Here is a 25,449-nt window from a genome sequence, read left to right on the forward strand (position 1 = left end):
TATCATGAATGCTTTAGTTTCATGGGAGAAATGATGAATGTTTGGTATCATGATCAAAATATTGATTTAATGCATGAAGTGATAAATGCTTAAAAATTTTAATGTCTTAACATCATGAATGTTATGCCCAAAATGATGTATTATAAATGCTTGAATATCATATTTGATATATCCATAGTGATGATTGATTTATTTTTGGTATCATGCATTAAGTAAGGATAAAATATAAGGTTTTAAAATTGTGCATGTTTTAATTTGAAACTATAATGATGCACAAACATATTGAATTAAGAATGATATTTTATCTTTGTCATACTTTAAAAATTATTGTAAAGGAAAAAAAAAATTATAAAATTGTATTCTTCCCTTCTTTTTTATAATGACAAAAGGGGAGATAAAATCTGCTAACTTGCATAATGATATATATAAGAAAAAGCTAAAACTTTTTAGCTTGCATATCGCAAAGAGAGGCAAACTTGTTAGCTTACTCACATCAAAAGAGAAGCAAGAAGTGATATCTTGTAAATCTCAAGAGAAGCAATGTTTGCTAAGTTACACATTTCAAGAAGATACAAAAATATGTTATTTTGTACATTTCAAAAATTACTAGCTGAAGATACAAAATTTGGAAACTTGCACATTGCAAAAGGAAGAAAAACTTGCTAGCTTGCACACTTCAAGAAAATACAAAAACAAGCTATCTTGCACTTCTCAAAAGAGAAGAAAGAAACTCACTAGCTTCAATGTTCTAAAGTGATGAAAAATTTGTTAAGTAGTTAAGCTTTCATATCTCTAAAACTTGATAGTTGCACTTCTCCTTTTTGTTGATGACAAAGGAGGAGAAGATATGATGATATGAGAATCATACATGATAGGATGTAATATACTTTGATTTTTTTTTATGCCATGATGATTTGAAATATTTATGATGATTCATACAAAACTTATGATAATGATGCATGCAATGCAATGATATACATATAATTTGTTGCTTGGACTCATAATGATTTCATGATTAAATTTGCTTTTACTTGAATTCAATATGAATTCAAGAGTTCTATCAATATGGCATATTGATAGGGGGAGTTAAGGTTAACTCCATCATCAATTGGTTGTCATCATAAAAAAGAGGGAGATTGTTGAATCTCGAATTTTGATGATGAAAATAATTGATAGTGTTTATCTAATCTGTGTTTTGAGTGATGTAGGAAGCTTCGATCTGGGAGAGACAATTAAAGCAGGAAGAATCATGTTGGGCCGGAGTAGAACATGTCAAAAGATTGGATGTTGCGCCGAAAGATCGGTCAACGTATCGATAGAAGGTTTCGGACCATGGGTTCGGGCATCATGCTAAGGAGAGCAAAAATTATGCCAAGGAAATCGGAGTTGCGGAGGTCAACTTGCCGATTAGGCAATAGGCCGTAAGAGAGGACGATGCGCCGAATAATCGGACGAAGCGTCGATGAACCAATAACATGCCGAACAACATTTGATTCAAGCTTTGTAATAATTGTCTAGATCGAAGTGGGTTTTAAGTGTGCAGGATTAACTACGATAGCGATCAAGGCATAAAGCAAAATAAAGTCCCGGAGTCAAGAATGAGATTTCGTTGGGAATTCGAGAGTTCGTCAGAAATCCGGACGTTCGTCGGAAGTTCTGTTGGAATTGACCGAGAAGTCCAGAAGCTTGTCAAAGAAACTCATAGAAACTCACCAAGAAGATCGTTGTGAAGTCCAGGAGCTTATCGGGACTCCGTTGGAATACTACCGAGAGATTGTCGGAAGTTTGCCGGAAGATCATCGGAAGCTCGCCGGAAGAAACCTAGACTTACCAGACTTATTTAGCTTAGTGTATGCCTTAAAATTCGTAATTAGCACATAATTGGGTTGGAACTAGGTCAACTTAATTAGGGGCCAATTGGGCCCAAGTTTGGACTGTGTTGGGCTAAGTGAAAATGCCCAAACAGTGACCCAACAAGTGGAATCAATGTGGCACAGTCTCCAAGACTATCAAGCGATGGTACCGTCGGTCTGGGCAATGGTATCGCCTAAACATAGTCTCCGAGAGACTATTAGGCGGTGGTACCGCCCAAACACAGTCTCCTAGGCAGTGGTACCGCCTAGTGTCAGTACTATAGGTGGTGGTACCATCAGGACCCGGAAAACCCAGGATAAAATACTTTTAGGCTCCAAGTTTGAATCCACTTGAGGCCTATAAATACCCCTCTCATCCTTGGTTAACAAACACAAGAATTGAGAGCAAAAAGGAAGAAAAACGTTATTGTAATCTTGTGAGAACTCCTCTAAAAGCTTCAAGTGTTAGTGCAGTTTAAGAGAGGAGTAAGTGGGGGTGTAAAGGTTGTCTCCTAAACCTATAAAACGGAGAAGAAGGGTGTAAAAGGGTAGTTGATCTTCGCTCATTGAAGGAAGATCGTTAGTGGATATCGGTGGCCTCGACAGAAGAGGAATCGATGGAGTGGATATAGGTCATGACGATCGAACCACTATAAAACCCGGTTTGCATTTACTTTAAGCTCTTTACTTTTATTGCAAACTGCCTTACTTCCTTTACCTTCTCATTACATTCTTCCGTATGCTTTTAATTTAAACTCACTTTGTCGAAATGATTTTATCGAATGAGATTTTTGACTCGACATATTTTTATCCACTGCACTAATTCACCCCCTCCCCTCTTAGTGCCGACTCGATCCTAACATCCTCTTATTCTTTCTCTCTTCCTCATCCTGCAGCCCCTATTTAAGGCATGTGGATAGCAAGAAGGGTCAGCCCTTTCTTGATTACGTGGTGCGCGCAACGAGAAGATTGGAGTAGCGATTTGAGGAGCATCTTCGTAGCCTTTGTCGTGTGGATCATCGTTAGAGAAGAAGACAATTGACCTCTTTCATCCTCTCCCATAGATCTACAGGAATTTAAGGATATACGATCTCTTTAAGTAACATAATTTTCGCATAGTTTTTCAGTTTCGCGAGTTTTTATGCACCATTCTTCGCACGACGATAAGAGACTAATTTTCTATGGAAATCTGAGAATTTTTCTCTTTGTTCTTCCACCACACATATGATGTCGCTCTAGATTTTTCAATAGTGGTATCAAAGCTAGGTTGTTCATACAAAAGATTGGCTTTTAAACTATATGTGTTGTGTTCAATCGTATAGAATTATTTTTGTGTTATTGCTATGATTTTTGTCATAGTTTTAAGATCTGGACTACATATCTTCTCCTTACTAAAAGGTGTTTTAGATCAATGTTTTATCGCCAAAATTGTTGTTGTAGAACAGGGGAGAAAAGGCAGCAATTGTTGCTGCCTTATAATTTGGTCGAAGGCTGCTTGTAGCATTGGCCTAAAGCACAGCTTGTTGCTCTCGGCTTGGCCAAAAGCAATAAGGTTGAGAGCAGCGAGGGTGCTCTCGACCTACAAGATTGGTAGCCCCAACAGCCAGGTTTCTTGGCTATAAGGGGCGCCCCTGGCAGCTAGGGTTTCCTAGCCACCAAAGAGACCCTAGCAGCTAGGATTCCTAGCCGCATGGGGCAAGTAGGCCTGGCCGCCCAGGTTGCCCTGCAACCAGGAAACTAGGACTCCTTGGTGGCTAGGGTTTCGTAGCCACACAAGATAGCCCTATGGCCTAGGATTCCTAACCGCAGGGGAGTCCTTAGTGGCTAAGGTTACCTAGCCACATAAGGGACCACTTGCCATATGAGGGCACCCTATGGTAGGATTCCCAAAATACTACAGAATAATTAATTAAATAGTTTAATTAATTATTATTATCTAGTAATCCTATATGGTGAAGTGTACATATGATGTGTGATGTGGACGAATGATCATAGACCGTGTGATGTGATGTATGTGTGTATTGTGATTGTTATTATTATTGGGGCCTTCGAGCCTCTATTTTTTCTCATTGGAGAATGAGTTCACTGATTGATCCACTCATAGAATGCTGGATGGTTGATGATACCTCATTATCAAATAGCGATTTCATCATCCTAATGGTGTATCTGGTCCTTAGACTTGAGACACCAAGGATATTCTATATGAATACTTCACTCTCTAATACTGAACTTATAGACTTGGAAGTTTCAAATCTAACATAGTCGATCATCGGGAGTGGTAGCCAATCTTACGAGGACTATTGAGTGTCGATAGAGGATCATCCACTCTTAGTATCATGAGAGAAATATCTCATGTATTTTTGCTTAGACAAACCCTAGCTAGGGTCATTCAGATTGAGAGAGAAAAAGAGTTCTTCGGGAGAATCCGATTAGAGCGAGACTCGAGTAGAAATCATTTGGGCCTAATAGCACCATATCTGGTGTACGATCTCTGGAATATTAGATGGATGAGGGACTATATACATAATAACTGAGGACAGACAAGTCCAATGGATTAGATTCCTCTATATCATTTGGAGATTACGACGTAATGGCCTGAACATATGTAGTCGATGAGTCGAGTGAATTATTATAGAGATAATTATTATAAAGATAATAATTCATTAAGCCAGAATGGGTTCGGACAAGTATGACTCATGGCCAGCTCGATATTGGGCCTAGAGGGTTACACACATATAGTAGGTGTTGCGACGAGTAAAGGTTCAGATATGAGATATCCGCTTAAGCCTCTATCTTATTGAATATCTAATAAGCCATCGAATTATTGAATTTTATGGATGAGATCTAATAAGAGTCAATAAAAGATTATTGGGTAGAGACCCACTAATCTAATAGATTTAAGTAGTTGGATGGAGATCTAGTACCTAATAGGGCATGATCCATTTAGGTTAAGTTGACCAAGGGCCTCTATAAATAGGAGGGAACTAAATGGTCATAGACTAGACTCCTTTTAGCTGTCACCTCCTATTCTCCTCTCTCCCTCTCCTCTGTGGACAGTAAGAAGGGTTGGCCCCTTTTTTATTATGTGGTGCGCGTAGCAAAAAGATTGGAGTAGCGATTTGTGGAGTGTCTTCGCAGCCCCTACTATGTAGATTACCGCTAGAGAGGAGGATAGTTGATCTCCTTCATCCTCTTCCATAGATTTGCAGGAATTCAGGGATATATGATCTCCCTAGGTAACACAATTTTCGTATACGCGTAGTTTTTGGGTTTTGCGGGTTTTTGTGCATCAATTTCACACGACGACAAGAGACTATTTTTTTTGTGAAAATCTAGGAATTTTTGTTTCTGTTCTTCCGTTGCACATGTGTTGTCATCTCAGATTTCCCAATAAGATTTAGGCCTTTACTATATTAAAGATTCAAATCATTGCCTGTTAGTCTTCGTGAGGAGTTTAGTACTATTTCTTATTTGCACAAGCCTATTCTTAAATTTGACCAGATGTTATGCCTTCTGCACGAAGTCTAGTTAGAGATTTTAGTGGTCCTCTATCTAGTAAGTTTGGAGGCTCTAGGTCAAGAGGTATTCTAGATGGTCTTAGAAGTTTTTGGATGAAGCAACTTGATTCAGTTAAATTTTCGAGCAGTATAAGAAAGGATCTGGATGGTAACATTCACAAGCACCCTGGAGAACACTTTGGTCCGGGTCGTATTTTTATACATGATCCTATACTTGGAGGTAGTTATGGGCGTGGCCTTGCAAATTAAACCGAGACATATCTATAAAAGTATACATTAAGGCGGGAGTGTTAAAAAGTTAAAGTATATTTTAAAAAATCATAAATTAGTATTTTATATCTTAAATGTGATTAGAAAGAGTTTTAGGGATAAAAAATTCTTATTTTAAAATATATTTTAGAAAATTTCAAATAAGATTAGATAGAGTTGTAGAGATTAGAAACTCTTATATTTTACATCTATAAATAGGTGGCATCTGCATGTAGATAAAAAAAAGCCTCAAGTATTTTCAAATCAAGTCTAAGAGTTGTTAAAGATCGGTGTATGTGTTTTCCTTTTGAGAAGTTTAATAAAGTTTTTCCTTTCCTGCGTAGGTTTTTTCTTTTTTTATTTGATTTGATCTTAGACTAATATTACTATTTGAGAAAGTTTTTCCCTCACATTAACTACTACAGTATCTTCTTTTTTTTCTTTTTCTCTCTCTGTTGTGCAGTTTTGTTTTGAATGCATAATTACTTTCCCTAAAATTTTCAGAATGATGTACGTGATGTTTTGGACCTTACTCTCAGCATGGATACAGATGAAGAGAAGCTGATATTACATGAGAGGGCAGAGGTAGTAGTCGCTACTATTTTTCCTTCACGAAATTAGGTAGTATATTACTAGGTCCAGTATAATAATTGTGTATCAAAAATTGACATTTATTTCTGAGTATTGATATATTTGCACAAGGTTCGAAGTCACAACAGAACTTCACTTGTATTTTTGACTTGCATGACATGGTGTCTTGATGCACTTGAGAATATGTATCATGGTCATTTTCACAGTGCATGTCCTGTTTTGCAGGTAGATGATTTTGAGTTGATACCTGGTGGGAGAAATATTACGGTTGGTGGGGAAAATAAACATGAATATGTGACTCATGTAGCAGAGAATTGGCGAACGACTGCAATTAGGTCTCAGATTAATGCATTTATGGAAAGTTTCAGTGAGTGAATTCCTCGGGATCTGTTATCTATATTCAATGATAAGGAGTTGGAACTATTAATAAGTGGACTTGCAGACATTGATTGCGAGTGAATCTATTCTTCTTGTGTGTAGGAAAAAATGTGCATGGAAAGCTGCTATTGTTTTTTTGTCTTACAGACTCACTACGTTCCACCTCCAATCAGTGGATGAGTTACGAGCAAACACCGAGTGTTTTGGCTACAACAATGCATCCTCCATCATCCAATGGTTCTGGGAAGTTGTTCAGGGTTTCAGCGAGGAGGATAGTAGAGTTCGATTCCTGCAATTTGTCTCTGGCACCTCCAAGGTATCTTTCTTTATCTGAAGCCTCCAGCTTTCCGTAGTAGATCTATGCCATAAACTTGATCTTATCTGGAGCTGTGAAGTATATTGATTCGTCGAAATAACTGGGTTTCATCCATTTAGAGATAAAATCCTTGGCTTTTCTTAACTCGGTTCTCTTTGTCTCGGTGGCAAGCAAGATTAACTCTTTATGTCGCTACATAAACATAAAAATGTGATAATACGTACATATAACATTTCCTGATTCTAATTGGGATGCATGCACATTATTCAATTTTGGTGGTTTAAAATTTTATTCTTGGTTTGTCAAATCTGTGATTAGTGCTTGGCAAGTGCCCCCAGTCAATTTGCAATTTGCAATTTGCTTGGCTCTATGATTATAATTGTTAGTGTGATAACGTTTAGGGCTCTTCAATGCATTTTTAAGATATTTCAGATCAAGAAGACATATGATAGCCCCAATCATTTATAATTGAATAAGATATATAATAGAATTAATTGAATTCTGATGATAGATATCGGCTAATAGAAAAAATGTTCATATTATAATAGAATTCCTTAGGGAAGATCTTTGATGGGAGAAACTCTCATAATAACTTATCCTAGACTCTTTGTTCTCGCCTATAAATAGATAGGACCTCTAGAGACTAAATAACGCATGTCAAAGGATGCAGTTGAGAGATTATAGTTTCTTTCTCAACCTTCTTGAACCATCAATCTAAATGTCTAGTTCTCTTTATAGATACAGTAATTTTGGATCTAAAGACAGTGCCCAGATCACACAGAGATCCTTTTCAGATGGCATCAAAAGGTATACATCATAAAAATCGATCTAATATTATTTGATTTCAATCCTATAACATAAAAGTATTTTTGTATTACATGTAACATATTACAGATTTTATGCTTACAATTGATATCAAAGCATAGGTTCTTGAAATCAAATATCTTAGATATGTTGTTTTCTAATTTATGATGTTTGAATAATCCATATTTTGTCGATCTAAATTCCTATCTCTTATGTTTTGTTGCTTGCTTGCTAGCGATGTTAGATTCCTTATAACATGATATTCAATGATTGTGAAGCAACGATGGTTGCTGTGCAGCACTGCTACCTACCTTACTGTGTACTGCTAGTGGATCTGCTGGCGACAACGGTTGCACCGGGCAATGTGCGTGCTATAGAAGCAACAGTAGTCGTGGACTGCACGGGGCAGAAGTCGTGTCTAGGCGACAACCGCGTGAGGGTAGCAACCGCACCTAAGCGACAACCGTGCATGGGCAGAAGCCACATCCAGGCGACAACCACGCGAGGGCAATAGTTGTGCCTAGACGACAGCCACGTCTAAGCGGTAATCGCACGCGGGCACAAGTCACGCCCGAGCAACGATCATGCCCCGGGTTGGTGTTGTAGGGGGGCCACATAGTCGGCAATTGCCCGCAGGCAACAGGCACGCATGCAACTATCGTCGCGGTGGCAATGGCGCATGTAGGCAAATTAGGATTTTTAAGAAAAATTATAATTTTACCCTTTCTTTGAGATTAGGGTTTTTTTATCAAATTATAACTTTGCCTTTCTTATTTTATTAATGTCTTTTAGTATTTTGATAGTTCTGCCCTTTAGAAATGTCATAATTATATCTTATATTCTATTATGTCAATAAAATTATAGTTTTACCCTTATGAAATTAAAAATTTTTAATTAATATTATTAATTATAAAATTGATAATTATGATTTATTTTAATTATGATTGAATTTGATCATGATTATATTTTAATTATTTTATTAAATTTAATTTTGATAAAAAATATAAATTATGGTTTCTTTTATAGTTTTGTCATATGACTTATTGATTATATTTTGCATGTGGTGAATAAATATAATTATTAATTTTAGATTATTATTTGGTTATTCACATATATATATATATATATATTTGAACTTATGAAATAATATTTATCTTTCACATGAAGGCATGATTTATATGTTATCATGATTACAATTATCATATGAGTTTTTTTTGTTGATTAATATTCAATAATTATTATAGTTATTCTATTATTGAACTTCTTAACATAAATTAAATTAAAAAAATTTAATGAATATTATTTGTAACTCATCTCCCTAAGTTTTATCCGACTTATAGCTACCAAAGTAGTTTGGGATGATAGGTTTTTGGGATGTGAATTACAATAAAAATTTTATCATTTATAGGATATTTTAGATTATATTTTATATTATTGTATTAGTATTGTAGTCACCAAAGTGACCTAAAGCAATAACTTATAAAATTACATTAAAGAATTAGTTATAAATGACATTAAGGAAATAATATTCATAATGACATACATAATTAGGAGATTTAGATATCCCCAAAGGATAATCTACTTAAAATAATTATGTGATGAGGTAAGATGATACTGTTTTGGATATCCTTATAGTCTAGGGTTGTATATCCAAATGTAATAACACTATTCTACAAGAATGGTATCAGCCCTCCATAGATGATCTTGAATGAATATTAGAGATGTCAATATTTCACCCAAATGTGAAATATGAATGATATCAATAGTTCATCAAATTTTAAAAATTTAAAATATTAATATTATTTTATATTTTACTATGGTACTTCCATCCATATAGTCTCATGCTTTTAGTGTCCTTGTACTCTTTAGATCAAATTATTCAGAATGGTTAGAGCATATGCAATTCACACTAGGTGTATTAGATTTTGACTAAGCATTGCTTGTTAAAAAGCCTACATAATTAGTTGAAAGTATTATAGAACAAGTTAGTAAAATGAAGGCTCGGAAAAGATCTGATAGGCTTAATTTAATATTTATAAGAATGACGATTGTAAAGAATATAAAGACTTCATTATCGATTGCAACTAATGCACGATAATATTTAAAGGTTATTAAAGAAAATTTTAAATCTATTGATAAACCATTAGCTAGCACACTAATGAAAGAACTGACTACGGTTTAGTATGATGGCACTCGAGGAATTCAGGATCACATCCTTAATATATCTAAGAAAGTTACAAAACTTAAAGCATTAAGTATGAATGTTGATGAGTTTTTTCTCATGCAATTCATTCTTAATTTTCTTTCTTCTTAGTTTAGCCCATTCAAGATTCACTACAATACAAATAAGGATAAATGAGATTTGAATGAGTTAACTAGTATGTGTGTTCAAGAAGAATAGAGATTCAGGCAGAAAAGTTCATATAATGTCATGACTACTACTTAAGGAGTTGGTAATAAGAAAAAAAAATTGAACCATCATCCATTAAAAAAATTTATCGGGTCTAGAAATGTTAAACAAACTAATGAAAAGAAAGTTTTTACAGTAAAGAATTTTTTTTGTGACAAGAAAGGACATGTGAAGAAGGACTGAACCATCATCCATTAAAAAAATTTATCGGGTCTAGAAATGTTAAACAGACTAATGAAAAGAAAGTTTTTACAGTAAAGAATTTCCTTTGTGACAAGAAAGGACATGTGAAGAAGGACTGCATTAATAGCAAGACTTGGTTCAAAAAGAAAGGTATAAACTCGACCTTTGTATGTTTTGAATCAAACATTACAGAAGTTCCTTCTAATACTTAGTGGATTGATTCTGGTACTTTAACTTATATTACCAATAATATGTAGAGATCTTTTTCAATCTGAAAATCAGTTGTAAAGGAATAGGAGTTTTGAGTATGAGTCCTATTAGGAGTTGTTCTTAGAGAAGCATTAGGAGTTGTAAAGGAATAGGAGCCTTGAGTAGGAATCATATTAGGAGTTAGGGTTTAGAAGCCCTATAAATAGCCATGCATTCATCCTCTTTTAACAAGCAATAGATGAATCTTTTCTATAGCTTTTGAGTAGTAACCCCAAGGGAGGAACCCTTATAGAGTCCTAAGGAGGCCGATCCCTTAAAGAGATCAACCCCAAGTTTAGAATCTGCAAGGGTTCTATCAAACTTTGCCTCTACAAGTTGAGTCGCCTTGGTTCCTCTGTCAAATGCTTCTCCAAGATAGGGTGTATGTGTCTCGAAACTCCCTTCAACTTTGGCACCATGCAGGATAAGTCTGCTCCATCAGAATGAAGGACCCATGGAATGACATGATGTAACATCCCTCATTTTTGAATTTTCGTATAAGTTTCTAGTTGTAATATAAGTATCTATATTAAAGTTGATAAAAGAGCCAAAATATGAATCTGAGAACTTATTCATAAGATTTGGAGGATTTGTTCAAAAAAAAATCTGAGGACCTATATGTAAACCTTGAGGACCTAATCGTAAATATAATAATACAAGGACTAAACTGTAAAATGCATAAAATTACAAATCCCACCGTTTAAGCCTCTCTGCCTTCGTTCTTAAGGAAGTAGAGAAGGCAGCTGTGTGGATGATCAGGGAAAGAAAGAAAGAAGAAGAAGAAGAAGAAGAAGAAGAAGAAGAAGAAGAAGAAGAAGAAGAAAATTGGGGCTTTAAGGTTTCTTACTCAAATCTTCTCATTTAGGGCTATAATTCTCAAAGGCAAGTGTTCTAACCCCATCCTACAGAAGTATTACTCTATGTTCCTATATTGATTCTGAAAGATTTATGCTTAGAATATGATATTTCTCTCTTTGGACATAAAACCAAGGATCTAAAATTTTTTCGGTAAACTGACCCCTATACACTGTTTCAGCTATAATTTTTAGCACCAAATGTAGATTCAGTCAAAACCTAGCTCGTTTGAAATTAGACTCTTATATCTTTCTTTTGACACTGATTTTGTAGATTTTGGACACCGAATACTTACCCAAACGTTTGTTTCAAATGAGTCTATAGATGCTGCAGAACAGGGATCAAAATTTCTGACCTTTCGATACTAAAATACCTATAAGTCCTTGTTGGAAATTCTGATTTGTACCAAACTGATTTCATTCGAAACTAGACTTGTAGACCTTTCTTTTGACATATAGAATGAAAATTTTGGAATTCAAATGCCTACCCTATTATCTGTTGAATCCGACCCTATGAATTCTGCAAAACAATGATTTTGTTTTTGACCTTGTGTTACCAAATCAAAGGTAACTCCTTGTTGGAAACTATGATTCGTACGAAACTTATTTCAACAGAAAATAGATTGATATATCTTTCAACAATAGCCTTCTTGAGGGTATTGGAGCATAATTGACAATCTGAAGTATTTATCCAATGAGCCTCTCGAATTCAGTCAGAAATCGAGCTTTGATTGATTTCGTATCTTCTGTTTTCGTTCGTTTGGAAATAGATTTTGTTCAGTTCCCTTCACTCAATTATGGCTTACATTAATGTTTGAATTCTCGTTTGCTCTTGTCTATAAATTATTACCATTCCTGAACATATTGTGTAACATTTATACTATATCACATTGACTTATATAGGCACATGTATAACCCATTGTTCTGCATTTGCTTTCGATGTGTGCCTATTCTAGTTTCTTTCCTTTGGATATTGAATTCATCTAACCTTCTTATTTGAATTGAGTTGTATATGATTGCTTGGATTCCATATGTGCCTTGCTTTCAATTCATTTCAAATCTGAATATAATTGTGAAAAATTATTGCTTACTTCGGATTGACTCGTAAAGGCACATGTATGTTTTGTTGTTCCACGTGTACTTCCGATATATGCTATTCATTGTTCATACTATCCTTTTGTACTCTAGTGTTTGTGGAATTTGTGAACCTTTGCCAGAAATGGTAAAGGGAGTTATGCATAGAGCCTGCGATGCTCTGCCGGCTCCCTCTGACTTCACCTAGACGTGGGTGGATGGAGCTCCCAGACGTGGGAGACTTCTGTCTGGTGGTCATTCAGAAATGGATGAATCACATTCTGTCTGTGGTCCCACTACACCTTCTGTATATTTGATATGATATCCAGAGCTTTGGTTATGTGTTTCTGTACGTGCTCTAGATAAGAATGATATGAATGCAACGTTAAAGACGACGTTTGAGCTTCTGTTTGGTATTTGTTATTGATATGCTCCGAAATGTTTCATATGCCGTTGATATGCTCCAGAACATTTCATACGCCACTGATAAGCTCCGAAACATTTCATTTGTTATTTATATGCTCCGAAATGTTTCATTCATCGTTGATATGCTTCGAAATGTTCCATATGCCGTTGATATACTCCGGAACATTTCATACGCCATTGATATGCTCCGAAATGCTTCATCTGCTACTGTCTCAAATTATTGTTCACAATACCCTTTTGTACTTTGGTGTTTGTGGGATTATTTGGACCTTTGCCAGAAATGGTAAAGGGTATGTGCTTAGAGCCTGCGATGCTCTAGATTATGTTTGGTGGTCATTCAGAAATGGATAGACCATATTATGTTTGGAATCTCACTTCACATTCTATCTGTTTCATCTGTTATTGTTACGCTTCGAAATGTTCCTTATGTCATTGATATACTCTGGAACATTTCATACGCTATTGATATGCTTCAATTACTCTGTGTTCCATTTGCTATGACCTGATATGTTCTGAAATGTCCTATTTGCCATTGATATGCTCCGAAACATTTTATTCATTGTTGAAGCAACTCTGTGTTCCATTTGCTATGACCTGATATGTTCTGAAATGTCCTATTTGTCATTGATATGCTCCGGAACATCTCGTACGCTATTGATATGCTCCAATTACTCTATGCCCCATCTGTTAGGAAACAAATATGTATGATTGAAATGACAATTGTGATTCTGCACCTAATGATATTACGTCTATGAATTCTTATATTCTGCCTTGTATTTTGAAACTTTATCTCTTTGGAAATTGCCCTCTTTTGACAATGGATATGTTAGTCACTTGCTGAGCTCTATATGCTCACCCCTTTGTTGTATAAATTTTTTAGGATAGCTTGTCGCTTGCTTAAATGTTAAGATTGGGCTGAGGCGGTGGAAAGCTAAAAGATTTTGGGCAGATCTTTATTAGTATATATATTTTTGTTGTATAAGCACACGCTGCATCTAATGAAATGTTGACGATGAATCTAAACTTGTGGATTTTGTATAAGTTTAAAGGACCTCGCATGTTTAAGATTCTGGAATGTTAAGTTTAATGTATGATGATATGAACTTGTGGTGAATAGTTGGAGTTCTGATTGTATAATTTATTTAGCTTATGGATTTATAAATGTTGTTCATATTTGTCAAGTTGGCTTTGGTTGCCATAAATGTGAATTATTGAGTGATGTGATATATGATTATAAACTGCACAGGTTTTATAGATGTGAATTTGATAGAATGTTTTTCAGTGTCCTTAAATGTGTGTTTGGATCCTGGATTGGATTTGTGATGAAAACTTTAATATCATGGATATTTGAGGGGCGTGACAGAGGTTGTATCAGAGCATGGTTTGAGGATCACTGGAATATTTGATATGTTGACGTGCAAAATATATTGAGGTCTAGTGAACTATAGTGATTGGTGGAAATTTTATTTGATGTATTTTAGGAATCAAGGATGATGAGGTAATTTGGTCCTCCTATTTCAATTGTTTCTGATTAATTAAGTGGGATGAAAGGGTTGATCGAGGATATCAAATCAGAGTAGCGCAATGAAAGCATGGTGAACCTAACTTCATTGGTGGTAGAAAAACGGATGATGCAAATAGAGAAGATATTTGCTGTTCAAAATTGTTCTGATGATCAAAAGATTTCTTTTGCCACCTTATATTGGAAGTAGAGGCTGATCATTAATGGGAACAATGAAAAGAATTTTTGGAGACCAGTGGCAAGAATGATAAGGACAAGTTTACCAATAAAAATAAGATTGGAATGAATCAGAAAGTGATAACAAGAGGGTCAAGACATTTGAATTTGAAATGGGAAGTCATCACAAAAGACTTAATCATGTGTGAATTACAAGTTAAATTATGAAACAAATTTGAAGTTTCGGGTGATTGGAGTCTATTTTGCTTGTAGAAAGTTGGATCATAAAATAAAAGACTGCCCTTTGAACAAGAAGAAAGAGTCACTGCCTCATAAACCATCAGCCCATGTCAGAGTGTATGCTATCACTGAATATGATTCTAAAACTTCTAAATTAGTGATCGAAGGTATTATGCATGTTTATGAAAGAATGCAAATATTTGTTTGACCATGGGTCCCGTCTACGATTTGATTCGTAATATTTGCTTATCACTTGGGTATTCAACCGAGACCATTGCATTATGTGCTATATGTAAATACGATCATCGGAGATTCTTTGATAATGAACTTGAATCTGGTCATCTTGTCTGATTATTATTGGAGAACTTGAACTTCTTGCTGATTTAGTTCTCATAGAGATTTGGAGTTTTGATATTATACTTGGTATGGATTGACTATCTTCCTATCATACCAGTATGAATTGGTATATAACAAATGATCACTTTTTGTTGAATCTCGTATTTTGATGATGAAACTACTTGATATATGTTTATGAATTAATCTGCGTTTTGAGTAACGCAGGATACTTCGATCAGGATGAGACAATTAAAGCAGGAAAATCATGTTGTGCCGGAGAAACATGTCAGAAGATTGGACGTCGGGCCGGTGGATCGGTCGACGTATCGACAGAAGGCTTCGGGCCGTGGACTCGGGCATCGGGCCAAGAAGAGCGGGTATTATGCCAAGGATATTGGAGTTGCGGAGTCAACTGGCCGATTGGGCAATAGGCTGTAAGAAAGGACGATACGCCGAAGAATCGGACGAAGCGTCGAGGGACCAATGACATGCCGGACAACTTGGTTAATTGCTTAGGATTAATTGTCTCGATCGAAGTTTTTGTTTTGAGTGTGCAGGATTAACTACGATGGAAGAAAGACAAGCAGCAGGAGTTGCGCCGGAGTCAAGTTCATGATCACGTTGGGAGTTCGAGAGTTCGACGGAAGTTCGGACGGTCGTCGGAGGTTCTGCAAGAACAGATCTGAGAAGTCCAGAAGCTTGCCAAGCGAAGCTCGTCGGAACTTGCCAAGTGGATCGTCGCAAAGTCCAGGAGTTTGCCGGAAGTCCGCAGGAGCATCACCGAGGGTTCATCGGATGATCGACGGAAGTTTGCCAGAAACTCGCCAGAAGAAGCGATTGACGCACCGAAGCAAAGCTGCAGAAATTGTCTTAGATTTAATCGTAGTTAGCATGTTGATTAAGTTGGAAAATGGGAGGTGATCCCATTGGCTTAATCTTGGGGCAATTGGGCCCCTGAAAGACTGAAATTGGGCCGAATGGAACTAACCATTCGGACCCTGATTGCACCAGGAGGTGCAACCGCCTAGGCCAGGAGGTGGCACCGCCTGGGCTAAGCCTCCCAGCGAGACTGGGCGGTGCAACCTCCCCAGCCAGGAGGTGGCACCGCCTGAGCTCAGTCTTCGAGCTAGACTGGGCGGTGCAACCTCCCTGACAGAGAGGTGGCACCGCCTGAGCTCAGTCTTCGAGCTCTGGCAGAGAGGTGCAACCGCCTCAGTCAAGAGGTGGCACCGCCTGGGCTCAGTCTTCGAGCTCTGCCAGGCGGTGCAACCTCTCCAGTCAGGAGGTGCAACCGCCTGATCCCGGAATTCCGGGATTTGATCGTTTTGAGCTCCAAATTTGAACTGGGTTGGGGCCTATAAATACCCCACCCATTCAGCACTGAAAGCACAGAACACACACTCGAAATCTTGCTATCTTTCTGTGTTTCTTAGAGCTCAAAACTGCTAGTTCTCCTCTTTCTATTCTTCAAGTTTGAGTTGTAAAGAGAGGAGAGAAAACTTCTGTAAGGGTTGTCTCCTAAGCCCGTCAAAAGGAGTGAATCTGTAAGAGGGTAGTTGGCCTTCGCCTATTGAAGGAAGGCTTCTAGTTGACGTCGGTGACCTCGTCGGTGGAGGAAGCCAAAAGTGGAGTAGGTCAAGACTGACCGAACCACTCTAAATCTCTGGTTTGCTTTCATTTTGAGCACTTTATCATTACTGCAAATCTCCTACATAGCTACTGCTCTCTGCGCTTTTACGAACAAGTTTCTAAGTTCTGTTCTTTTCAAATCTGCATTCAGACGTAAATCGGTGTTTTCGTACGATCTCTACATTGCGGTTTACACTTACGTTTTGATTCTATTTATAACTGTAAACTGTCTTCTGCGCTTTTACGAACGAGTTTCTTTGCAGTTTACGTTTACGTCTTGATTCTGTTTATAACTGCAAACTGATTTCTGCGAACGAGTTTCTTTGCAGTTTACGTTTACGTCTTGATTCTGTTTATAACTGCAAACTGATTTTTGCGAACAAGTTTATGTTTACGTCTTGATTCTGTTTAGACGTAAAATTGTGTTTTAGACGTAAACTACTTTTAAACGTAAAACTACGTTTAGACGTAAAACTGCGTTTAGACGCAAACTGCGTTTAGACGTAAAACTATGTTTAGACGTAAAACTGCGTTTAGACGTAAAACTACGTTTAGACGTAAAACTGTGTTTAGACGTAAAACTGCGTTTAGACGCAAACTGCACTGCGCTCAGACGCAATTGATCTTAGACGTAAACTGCGCTTAGACGCAAACTGCGCTTAAACGCAATCTGCGCTTAGACGCAAACTGCGCTTAGACGCAATCTGAGTTTAGACGTAAACTGCGCTTAGACGCAAACTGCGCTTAAACGCAATCTGAGCTTAAACGCAATCTGAGCTTAGACGCAAACTGCGCTTAGATGCAAACTGCGCTTATACGCAATCTGCATTTAGACGCAAACTGCAAACTGCATAAATTGCGCTTAGACGCAAACTGTGTTTAGACATAAACTGCACTTAATCATAAGTAATCTTAGAATTGGCTTTTGCATCAAAATAGTTTTTATCGAACGAACGCAGCTTTCGTTTTTAATCGCTGAAAGATTTCCGCTGCACTAATTCACCCCCCCCTCTTAGTGCTCTCGATCCTAACAATTGGTATCAGAGCGGGGTATTTCTCATTTCGGATTTACACCCGAGAGAAATGGCTCTTCAAGAGGGCTTTTCGGTCTTTCGTCCACCGTTCTTTAACGGATTGGACTACACTTATTGGAAAACTCGAATGAGAGTTTTCTTGATTTCTCTAAATCTGGATTTATGGAATATCGTTGAAAACGGTTTTCAACTTCCCTCTAAACCGATGAACGAATGGTCGGATTTAGATAAGAAGTATTTTTCTTTAAACGCAAAGGTTATGAATGCCTTATTTTGCGCTTTGGACAAAAATGAGTTCAATCGGGTTTCTTTGTGCGAAACGGCTTTCGATATTTGGCGCACTCTTGAAATCACGCACGAGGGAACTAGTAGAGTCAAAGACTCGAAAGTTAATATTTTACTGCATGATTTCGAGCTTTTTCATATGAAACCAAGCGAAACCGTTGTTGACATGTACACCCGTTTTACGGATGTCGTCAATGGTTTAAAATCACTTGGTAAAAGCTTTTCGGATTTTGAACTCGTTAACAAAGTTTTGCGCTCACTTTCTAAAACTTGGGATTCAAAAGTAACTGCTATTCAAGAATCAAAAAACTTGAACCAATTTCCACTTGAAGAACTAATTGGTTCATTGATCACATATGAAATGACGTGCAATGCACGTGAAGAACTTGAGAACCACCTTCCAAAGAACAGGAAGGATTTGGGACATAGAACATTTGAAGACCACTCGAGCTTAAGCTCAAGTGATGGTGAACTTAAACTACAAATGAAACAAAAATTAAAAAGTAAAAAGAACGGAACTACTTGCTTTGAACTCAAGAAGAAGAACAAAAACTGGGATGAATCGAGCTCCTCCGAAAACGAGGAGAAAATCAAAGGCGAGGTGGCAAACTACGCCTTTACGCCTTTCGACGCTAAGGTAATCAAAATGCCTTTAATTTACTTCGAAATTACATGATGTTCTTCATGATGCATTTTTCTTTTTCTTTAAATTTTCTTGAAAATTACATTTTTAATAATTTAATAATGTAAATGTAAAAATATGAATTGATATGTTTGCTATCACTAATGGTTGCTATTACTGATGTTGATATGTTTGCTATCACTGATGCTGATATGTTTGCTATCACTAATGATGATATGGTTGCTATCACTGATGCTATGATTAGGCCATACTTGCATCACTATGTAATACATGATTGCTATCATTGCTATATGCCCTGTATCAAGATATCAAACAAAAATTTGCATCGTACGAGCTGATATCTTACCATGTGATGCAATGCTACACTTAAATATTCGAAATGTGTACATCATGAAATGATATCAAAATCTTGCTTCACAGTTTTACATGTCGATATCATGCCATATGATGAAATACAAGTGATAAATTCATTTATGATATCTTGTAAATCACTTGAATTATGAATGAGTTTTTTTTATGTGTTAAAAGAATCACTTAAAAAGAAAATGCTTTTCCCATCTTATCGAGATTAATGATTTCATGATATTGTGTGAATCTCGAAATTGATTTTGATGAAATAGTAATAACGTTATTCATGTTATGAATCTTAAAAAAGATAATATGCTTCATGTAATAATATGAATACATGAAACACTTATGATATTCCGTGTATTCATAAAATATTTATCTCATCACCCAATTATTTCTTTTCAATATTCCTCAAGTGATGATATGAATGCATGAGATATTCATGAATTTATTTTGATGTATGCAAATGAGAAGTTTCGATCATACATGGTAGGATGCAATGTGACAAATTAAGACCATGATGATTTGAAATATTGATGATTTGGAATCATGCATATAATAATGAGTTTATATGTTTTGAAAATGTGCATGTTTTAATTTGAAAATATAATGATGCACAAATGAGATTGATACTAACCTTTGTCATGATTTTAAAAAATTGATGCAAAGGGTTTTTCCCTTCATTTTGACAATGACAAAAGGGGAGATAGCTAGCTTGCACAATTCAAGAAGAAAGCAAAAATTACACTTCTCAAAAGAGAAGAAATTGCTATCTTGAACATCACCAAGAAGTGCTATCTTGCAAATCTCAAGACACACAAATGAAATCATGCAAAATTTGTAATTTTGCACATCATTAAAATTTATGATGCTTTGGTGATTATGCATGTTCTAAAATGTTATAAGATTCACTAGCTTGCATGATGTAGAACTTAGCTATATTGAACATCACCAAGGAATGCTATCTTGCCTATCTCAAGAAACAAAAAGTTAACTTGCACATCTAGCAAAACTTATATTTCAAGAAGCAAGAGTTGCTTTCTTGAACATCTAAATATTGGATTTTCTTGATACATTATCCTCTTCCGAATTTAACAAGCATATGTCATATCAAGTTTAATTCACATCATTGATTTTTGACATATGGAATCATCTAGCAAATGCACTTATCATGTGAAAAATATTTTTCGAGAAACATATTTGATGATTCCCTCTTATAAAAGGAAGATATTTTTACATACAAGGATTTGACTCACTTACATATCTTAATCCTTGCAAAAATGAAGTGTGCTTTAATATCTTATCAATTTGAACTTCATATATAGCTTTCCTCCTTCATGTAAAAAGATAACAAATAAAAAGGAAGAAGCAATAAAAGCTATCTCCATGTCATGTTTTCCTCGAGAAGTTTGAATAATTGGTATCCTATCACTCACTGTTGGAAAATGACATGAACCAACTTATGGCATCGCACTTATATTTAAAATTTGCTTATATCGTTCTCCTTGTTGTTGATAACAAAGGGGGAGAAATATATAATTGATACTATGAGTGCCATATCATGAATGCCATATTATGATGAGATATCAAAAGCAGCATTCATATGAATAGGTGCTATGAATGTCATATCATGTTAAGATATCAAGAACTTGAATCGCAATTTTACATATTGATATCTTACCATTTAATAATAGCAAACTTGCATGATGGTAACAATAGATATTATGTTTTTCATGCAATGAGTTAAAACTTACATCACAAACACTTGATTGTGATACTTCTCCTTTTTGTTGATGACAAAGGGGGAGAAGTATGTTGATGAAAGTATGTTGATGACATGACATGTGATGCATAAGTTTATGCATATGTTCATGTTGACGTGTTGCAAGTATTCATGATGAATATTGCAATGACTTGAATTCAGTTTGAATTCAAGGTTCTATCAATATGGCATATTGATAGGGGGAGTTTGTTTAAACTCTGGGAGTTAAGGTTAACTCCGTTTATGATGACATGTTGCTTAGATTTTTTCTAAGAGTTTCTATCAATATGGCATATTGATAGGGGGAGTTTGTTTAAACTCCGGGAGTTAAGATTAGCTCCGTCATCAAGTAGTTGTCATCATCAAAAAGGGGGAGATTGTTGAATCTCGTATTTTGATGATGAAACTACTTGATATATGTTTATGAATTAATCTGCGTTTTGAGTAACGCAGGATACTTCGATCAGGATGAGACAATTAAAGCAGGAAAATCATGTTGTGCCGGAGAAACATGTCAGAAGATTGGACGTCGGGCCGGTGGATCGGTCGACGTATCGACAGAAGGCTTTGGGCCGTGGACTCGGGCATCGGGCCAAGAAGAGCGGGTATTGTGCCAAGGATATCGGAGTTGCGGAGTCAACTAGCCGATTGAGCTATTGCTGCAGGAAAGGACGATACGCCGAAGAATCGGACGAAGCGTCGAGGGACCAATGACATGCCGGACAACTTGGTTAATTGCTTAGGATTAATTGTCTCGATCGAAGTTTTTGTTTTGAGTGTGCAGGATTAACTACGATGGAAGAAAGACAAGCAGCAGGAGTTGCGCCGGAGTCAAGTTCATGATCATGTTGGGAGTTCGAGAGTTCGACGGAAGTTCGGACGGTCGTCGGAGGTTCTGCGAGAACAGATCCGAGAAGTCCAGAAGCTTGCCAAGCGAAGCTCGTCGGAATTTGCCAAGTGGATCGTCGCAAAGTCCAGGAGTTTGCCGGAAGTCCGCAGCAGCATCACCGAGGGTTCATCGGATGATCGACGGAAGTTCGCCGGAAACTCGCCGGAAGAAGCGATTGACGCACCGAAGCAAAGCTGCAGAAATTGTCTTAGATTTTTAATCGTAGTTAGCACGTTGATTAAGTTGGAAAATGGGAGGTGATCCCATTGGCTTAATCTTGGGGCAATTGGGCCCCTGAAAGACTAAAATTGGGCCGAATGGAACTAACCATTCGGACCCTGATTGCACCAGGAGGTGCAACCGCCTAGGCCAGGAGGTGGCACCGCCTGGGCTAAGCCTCCCAGCGAGACTGGGCGGTGCAACCTCCCCAGCCAGGAGGTGGCACCGCCTGAGCTCAGTCTTCGAGCTAGACTGGGCGGTGCAACCTCCCTAACAGAGAGGTGGCACCGCCTGAGCTCAGTCTTCGAGCTCTGGCAGAGAGGTGCAACCGCCTCAGTCAAGAGGTGGCACCGCCTGGGCTCAGTCTTCGAGCTCTGCCAGGCGGTGCAACCTCTCCAGTCAGGAGGTGCAACCGCCTGATCCCGGAATTCCGGGATTTGATCGTTTTGAGCTCCAAATTTGAACTGGGTTGGGGCCTATAAATACCCCACCCATTCAGCACTGAAAGCACAGAACACACACTCGAAATCTTGCTATCTTTCTGTGTTTCTTAGAGCTCAAAACTGCTAGTTCTCCTCTTTCTATTCTTCAAGTTTGAGTTGTAAAGAGAGGAGAGAAAACTTCTGTAAGGGTTGTCTCCTAAGCCCGTCAAAAGGAGTGAATCTGTAAGAGGGTAGTTGGCCTTCGCCTATTGAAGGAAGGCTTCTAGTTGACGTCGGTGACCTCGTCGGTGGAGGAAGCCAAAAGTGGAGTAGGTCAAGACTGACCGAACCACTCTAAATCTCTGGTTTGCTTTCATTTTGAGCACTTTATCATTACTGCAAATCTCCTACATAGCTACTGCTCTCTGCGCTTTTACGAACAAGTTTCTAAGTTCTGTTCTTTTCAAATCTGCATTCAGACGTAAATCGGTGTTTTCGTACGATCTCTACATTGCGGTTTACACTTACGTTTTAATTCTATTTATAACTGTAAACTGTCTTCTGCGCTTTTACGAACGAGTTTCTTTGCAGTTTACGTTTACGTCTTGATTCTGTTTATAACTGCAAACTGATTTCTGCGAACGAGTTTCTTTGCAGTTTACGTTTACGTCTTGATTCTGTTTATAACTGCAAACTGATTTCTGCGAACAAGTTTCTTTGCAGTTTATGTTTACGTCTTGATTCTGTTTAGACGTAAAATTGTGTTTTAGACGTAAACTACTTTTAAACGTAAAACTACGTTTAGACGTAAAACTGCGTTTAGACGCAAACTGCGTTTAGACGTAAAACTACGTTTAGACATAAAACTGCGTTTAGACGTAAAACTACGTTTAGACGTAAAACTGTGTTTAGACGTAAAACTGCGTTTAGACGCAAACTGCACTGCGCTCAGACGCAATCTGATCTTAGACGTAAACTGCGCTTAGACGCAAACTGCGCTTAAACGCAATCTGTGCTTAGACGCAAACTGCGCTTAGACGCAATCTGAGTTTAGACGTAAACTGCGCTTAGATGCAAACTGCGCTTAAACGCAATCTGAGCTTAGACGCAAACTGCGCTTAGATGCAAACTGCGCTTATACGCAATCTGCATTTAGACGCAAACTGCAAACTGTATAAATTGCGCTTAGACGCAAATTGTGTTTAGACATAAACTGCACTTAATCATAAGTAATCTTAGAATTGGCTTTTGCATCAAAATAGTTTTTATCGAACGAACGCAGCTTTCGTTTTTAATCGCTGAAAGATTTCCGCTGCACTAATTCACCCCCCCCCTCTTAGTGCTCTCGATCCTAACACTTTTTGCATATTTGATTCGCCGATCTTTTATTTTGAGAGTATTGGACATGATTTATCTCCTTGCCTAATGTATCCCAGGATGACTTGCTTGGATTACCTCCAAACGTGACTTTGCTTTTGATTTGGTCCTTGGGACAATCCCAATATCTAAGCCTCTCTACCCAATGATATCATTTGAGTAAGTGGAATTTGAAAAGCAACTACAAGGACTATTAAATAAAGATTTTGTTTGACTTAATATTTCGTCATGGGGTGCTCCGGTGTTAGTTAAAAAAATGGATTGAACATTGAGGTTTTGTATTGATTACAGACAGTTGAATCAGGTGACCATAAAAAACAAATATCCCATACCCAGAATTGATGATTTGTTTGATCAACTGCAGGGTGCACAAGTATTCTCTAAGATTGATCTGAGGTCAGGTTACTATCAGTTGAAGATCAAGGAGGAGGATATTCAAAAAACAGCTTTTAGAACTCGATATGGTCACTATGAATTCTTGGTGATGCCTTTTGGTTTGACTAATGCCCCTGCAGCTTTTATGGAACTAATGAATAGGATATTTCAACCGCTCTTGGATGACTGTGTAATTATATTCATTGATGACATATTGGTGTATTCAAGGAGTAATCAGGAGCATGAGGAACACTTGAGAAATGTATTGTCCATACTAAGAGAAAAGAAGTTGTATGCAAAGTTCAGCAAATGTGAATTTTGGTTGAATAAAGTTGCTTTCTTAGGCCATGTGATTTCAGGGAAGGGTATATTTGTCGATCCAAAGAAAGTGGAAGCTGTAGTTGAATGGGATATACCAACAAATGTAACAGAAGTTAGAAGCTTCTTGGGCATGGCATGTTATTACAGGAGATTTGTGGAGGGATTTTCTTGAATCGCTCAACCTCTCATCAAACTCACTAAAAAGAATGTGAAATTTGTATGGGGTGATGATTGTGAGCAAAGTTTTCAAGAGTTAAAAAGAAGATTGACTAGTGCTCCTATTCTCACTATTCCAAGTGGTAGTGAGGGATTTGTAGTTTATACTGATGCTTCAAGAAAGGGCCTTGGATGTATTTTGATGTAGGAAGGGAGAGTGATTGCTTATGCTTCTAGGCAACTAAAAGGTTATGAATTGAATTATCCAACTCATGATTTGGAATTGGCAGCAATTATTTTTGCTCTAAAGATTTGGAGACATTATTGTATGGTCGACAATTTGAAATCTTTACTGATTACAAGAGTTTAAAATATATTTTCACTCAGAAAGAGTTAAACATGAGGCAACGAAGATGGATAGAACTTCTGAAGGATTATGATTGTGCCATCCGTTATCACCCGGGCAAAGCCAATGTTGTAGCTGATGCACTTAGTAGAAAATCTACAAGTTTTATGGCTAGTTTGATCGTGAAGCAATGGAAGTTATTAGAAGAAAATTTTGATTTGAATGCTATGAGGAAAGAGCAAGACTCAATGATATTGATGGCCTCCATTCAGGTGCAATCTGATCTTATTCAACAAATTAAGGAAGGACAATTACGAGATCCACGATTAATCTACTTGAGGAATGAAGTAGAAAAGGAATTGAAGCCAAAATTTCAAGTTTCAAAGGATGGCCTATTGAGATTTGGGGATAGAGTATGTGTACCTAATGAACCAGATATCAAGAACCAAATCCTAAAGGAAAGTTAAGCCGAAGATTGGGTTGG

General features: G+C 37.1%; 1 protein-coding gene across 2 annotated transcripts; it reads left to right on the forward strand.

The window, feature by feature from the left end:
* The first annotated feature begins 460 nt into the window (after nt 1–460).
* On the forward strand, nt 461–8,409 carry LOC135589069 (E3 ubiquitin-protein ligase UPL1-like). Of its 2 annotated transcripts, XM_065081373.1 has the most exons (4): nt 461–6,205; nt 6,437–6,578; nt 6,692–6,905; nt 8,008–8,409. In XM_065081373.1, exons 1-4 carry the CDS (start codon nt 6,161–6,163, stop codon nt 8,036–8,038), a joined length of 432 nt encoding a protein of 143 aa, XP_064937445.1. In that variant the 5' UTR covers nt 461–6,160; the 3' UTR covers nt 8,039–8,409. The 2 variants fall into 2 exon arrangements, with proteins under 2 accessions (XP_064937445.1, XP_064937444.1); XM_065081372.1 differs by lacking the exon at nt 8,008–8,409 and having other exon boundaries at nt 6,692–7,051.
* The last annotated feature ends 17,040 nt before the right edge of the window (nt 8,410–25,449 follow it).

The sequence above is a fragment of the Musa acuminata genome, chromosome BXJ1-8 (assembly GCF_036884655.1).
Source record: "Musa acuminata AAA Group cultivar baxijiao chromosome BXJ1-8, Cavendish_Baxijiao_AAA, whole genome shotgun sequence".
In the NCBI taxonomy this organism is placed as follows: Eukaryota; Viridiplantae; Streptophyta; class Magnoliopsida; order Zingiberales; family Musaceae; genus Musa; species Musa acuminata.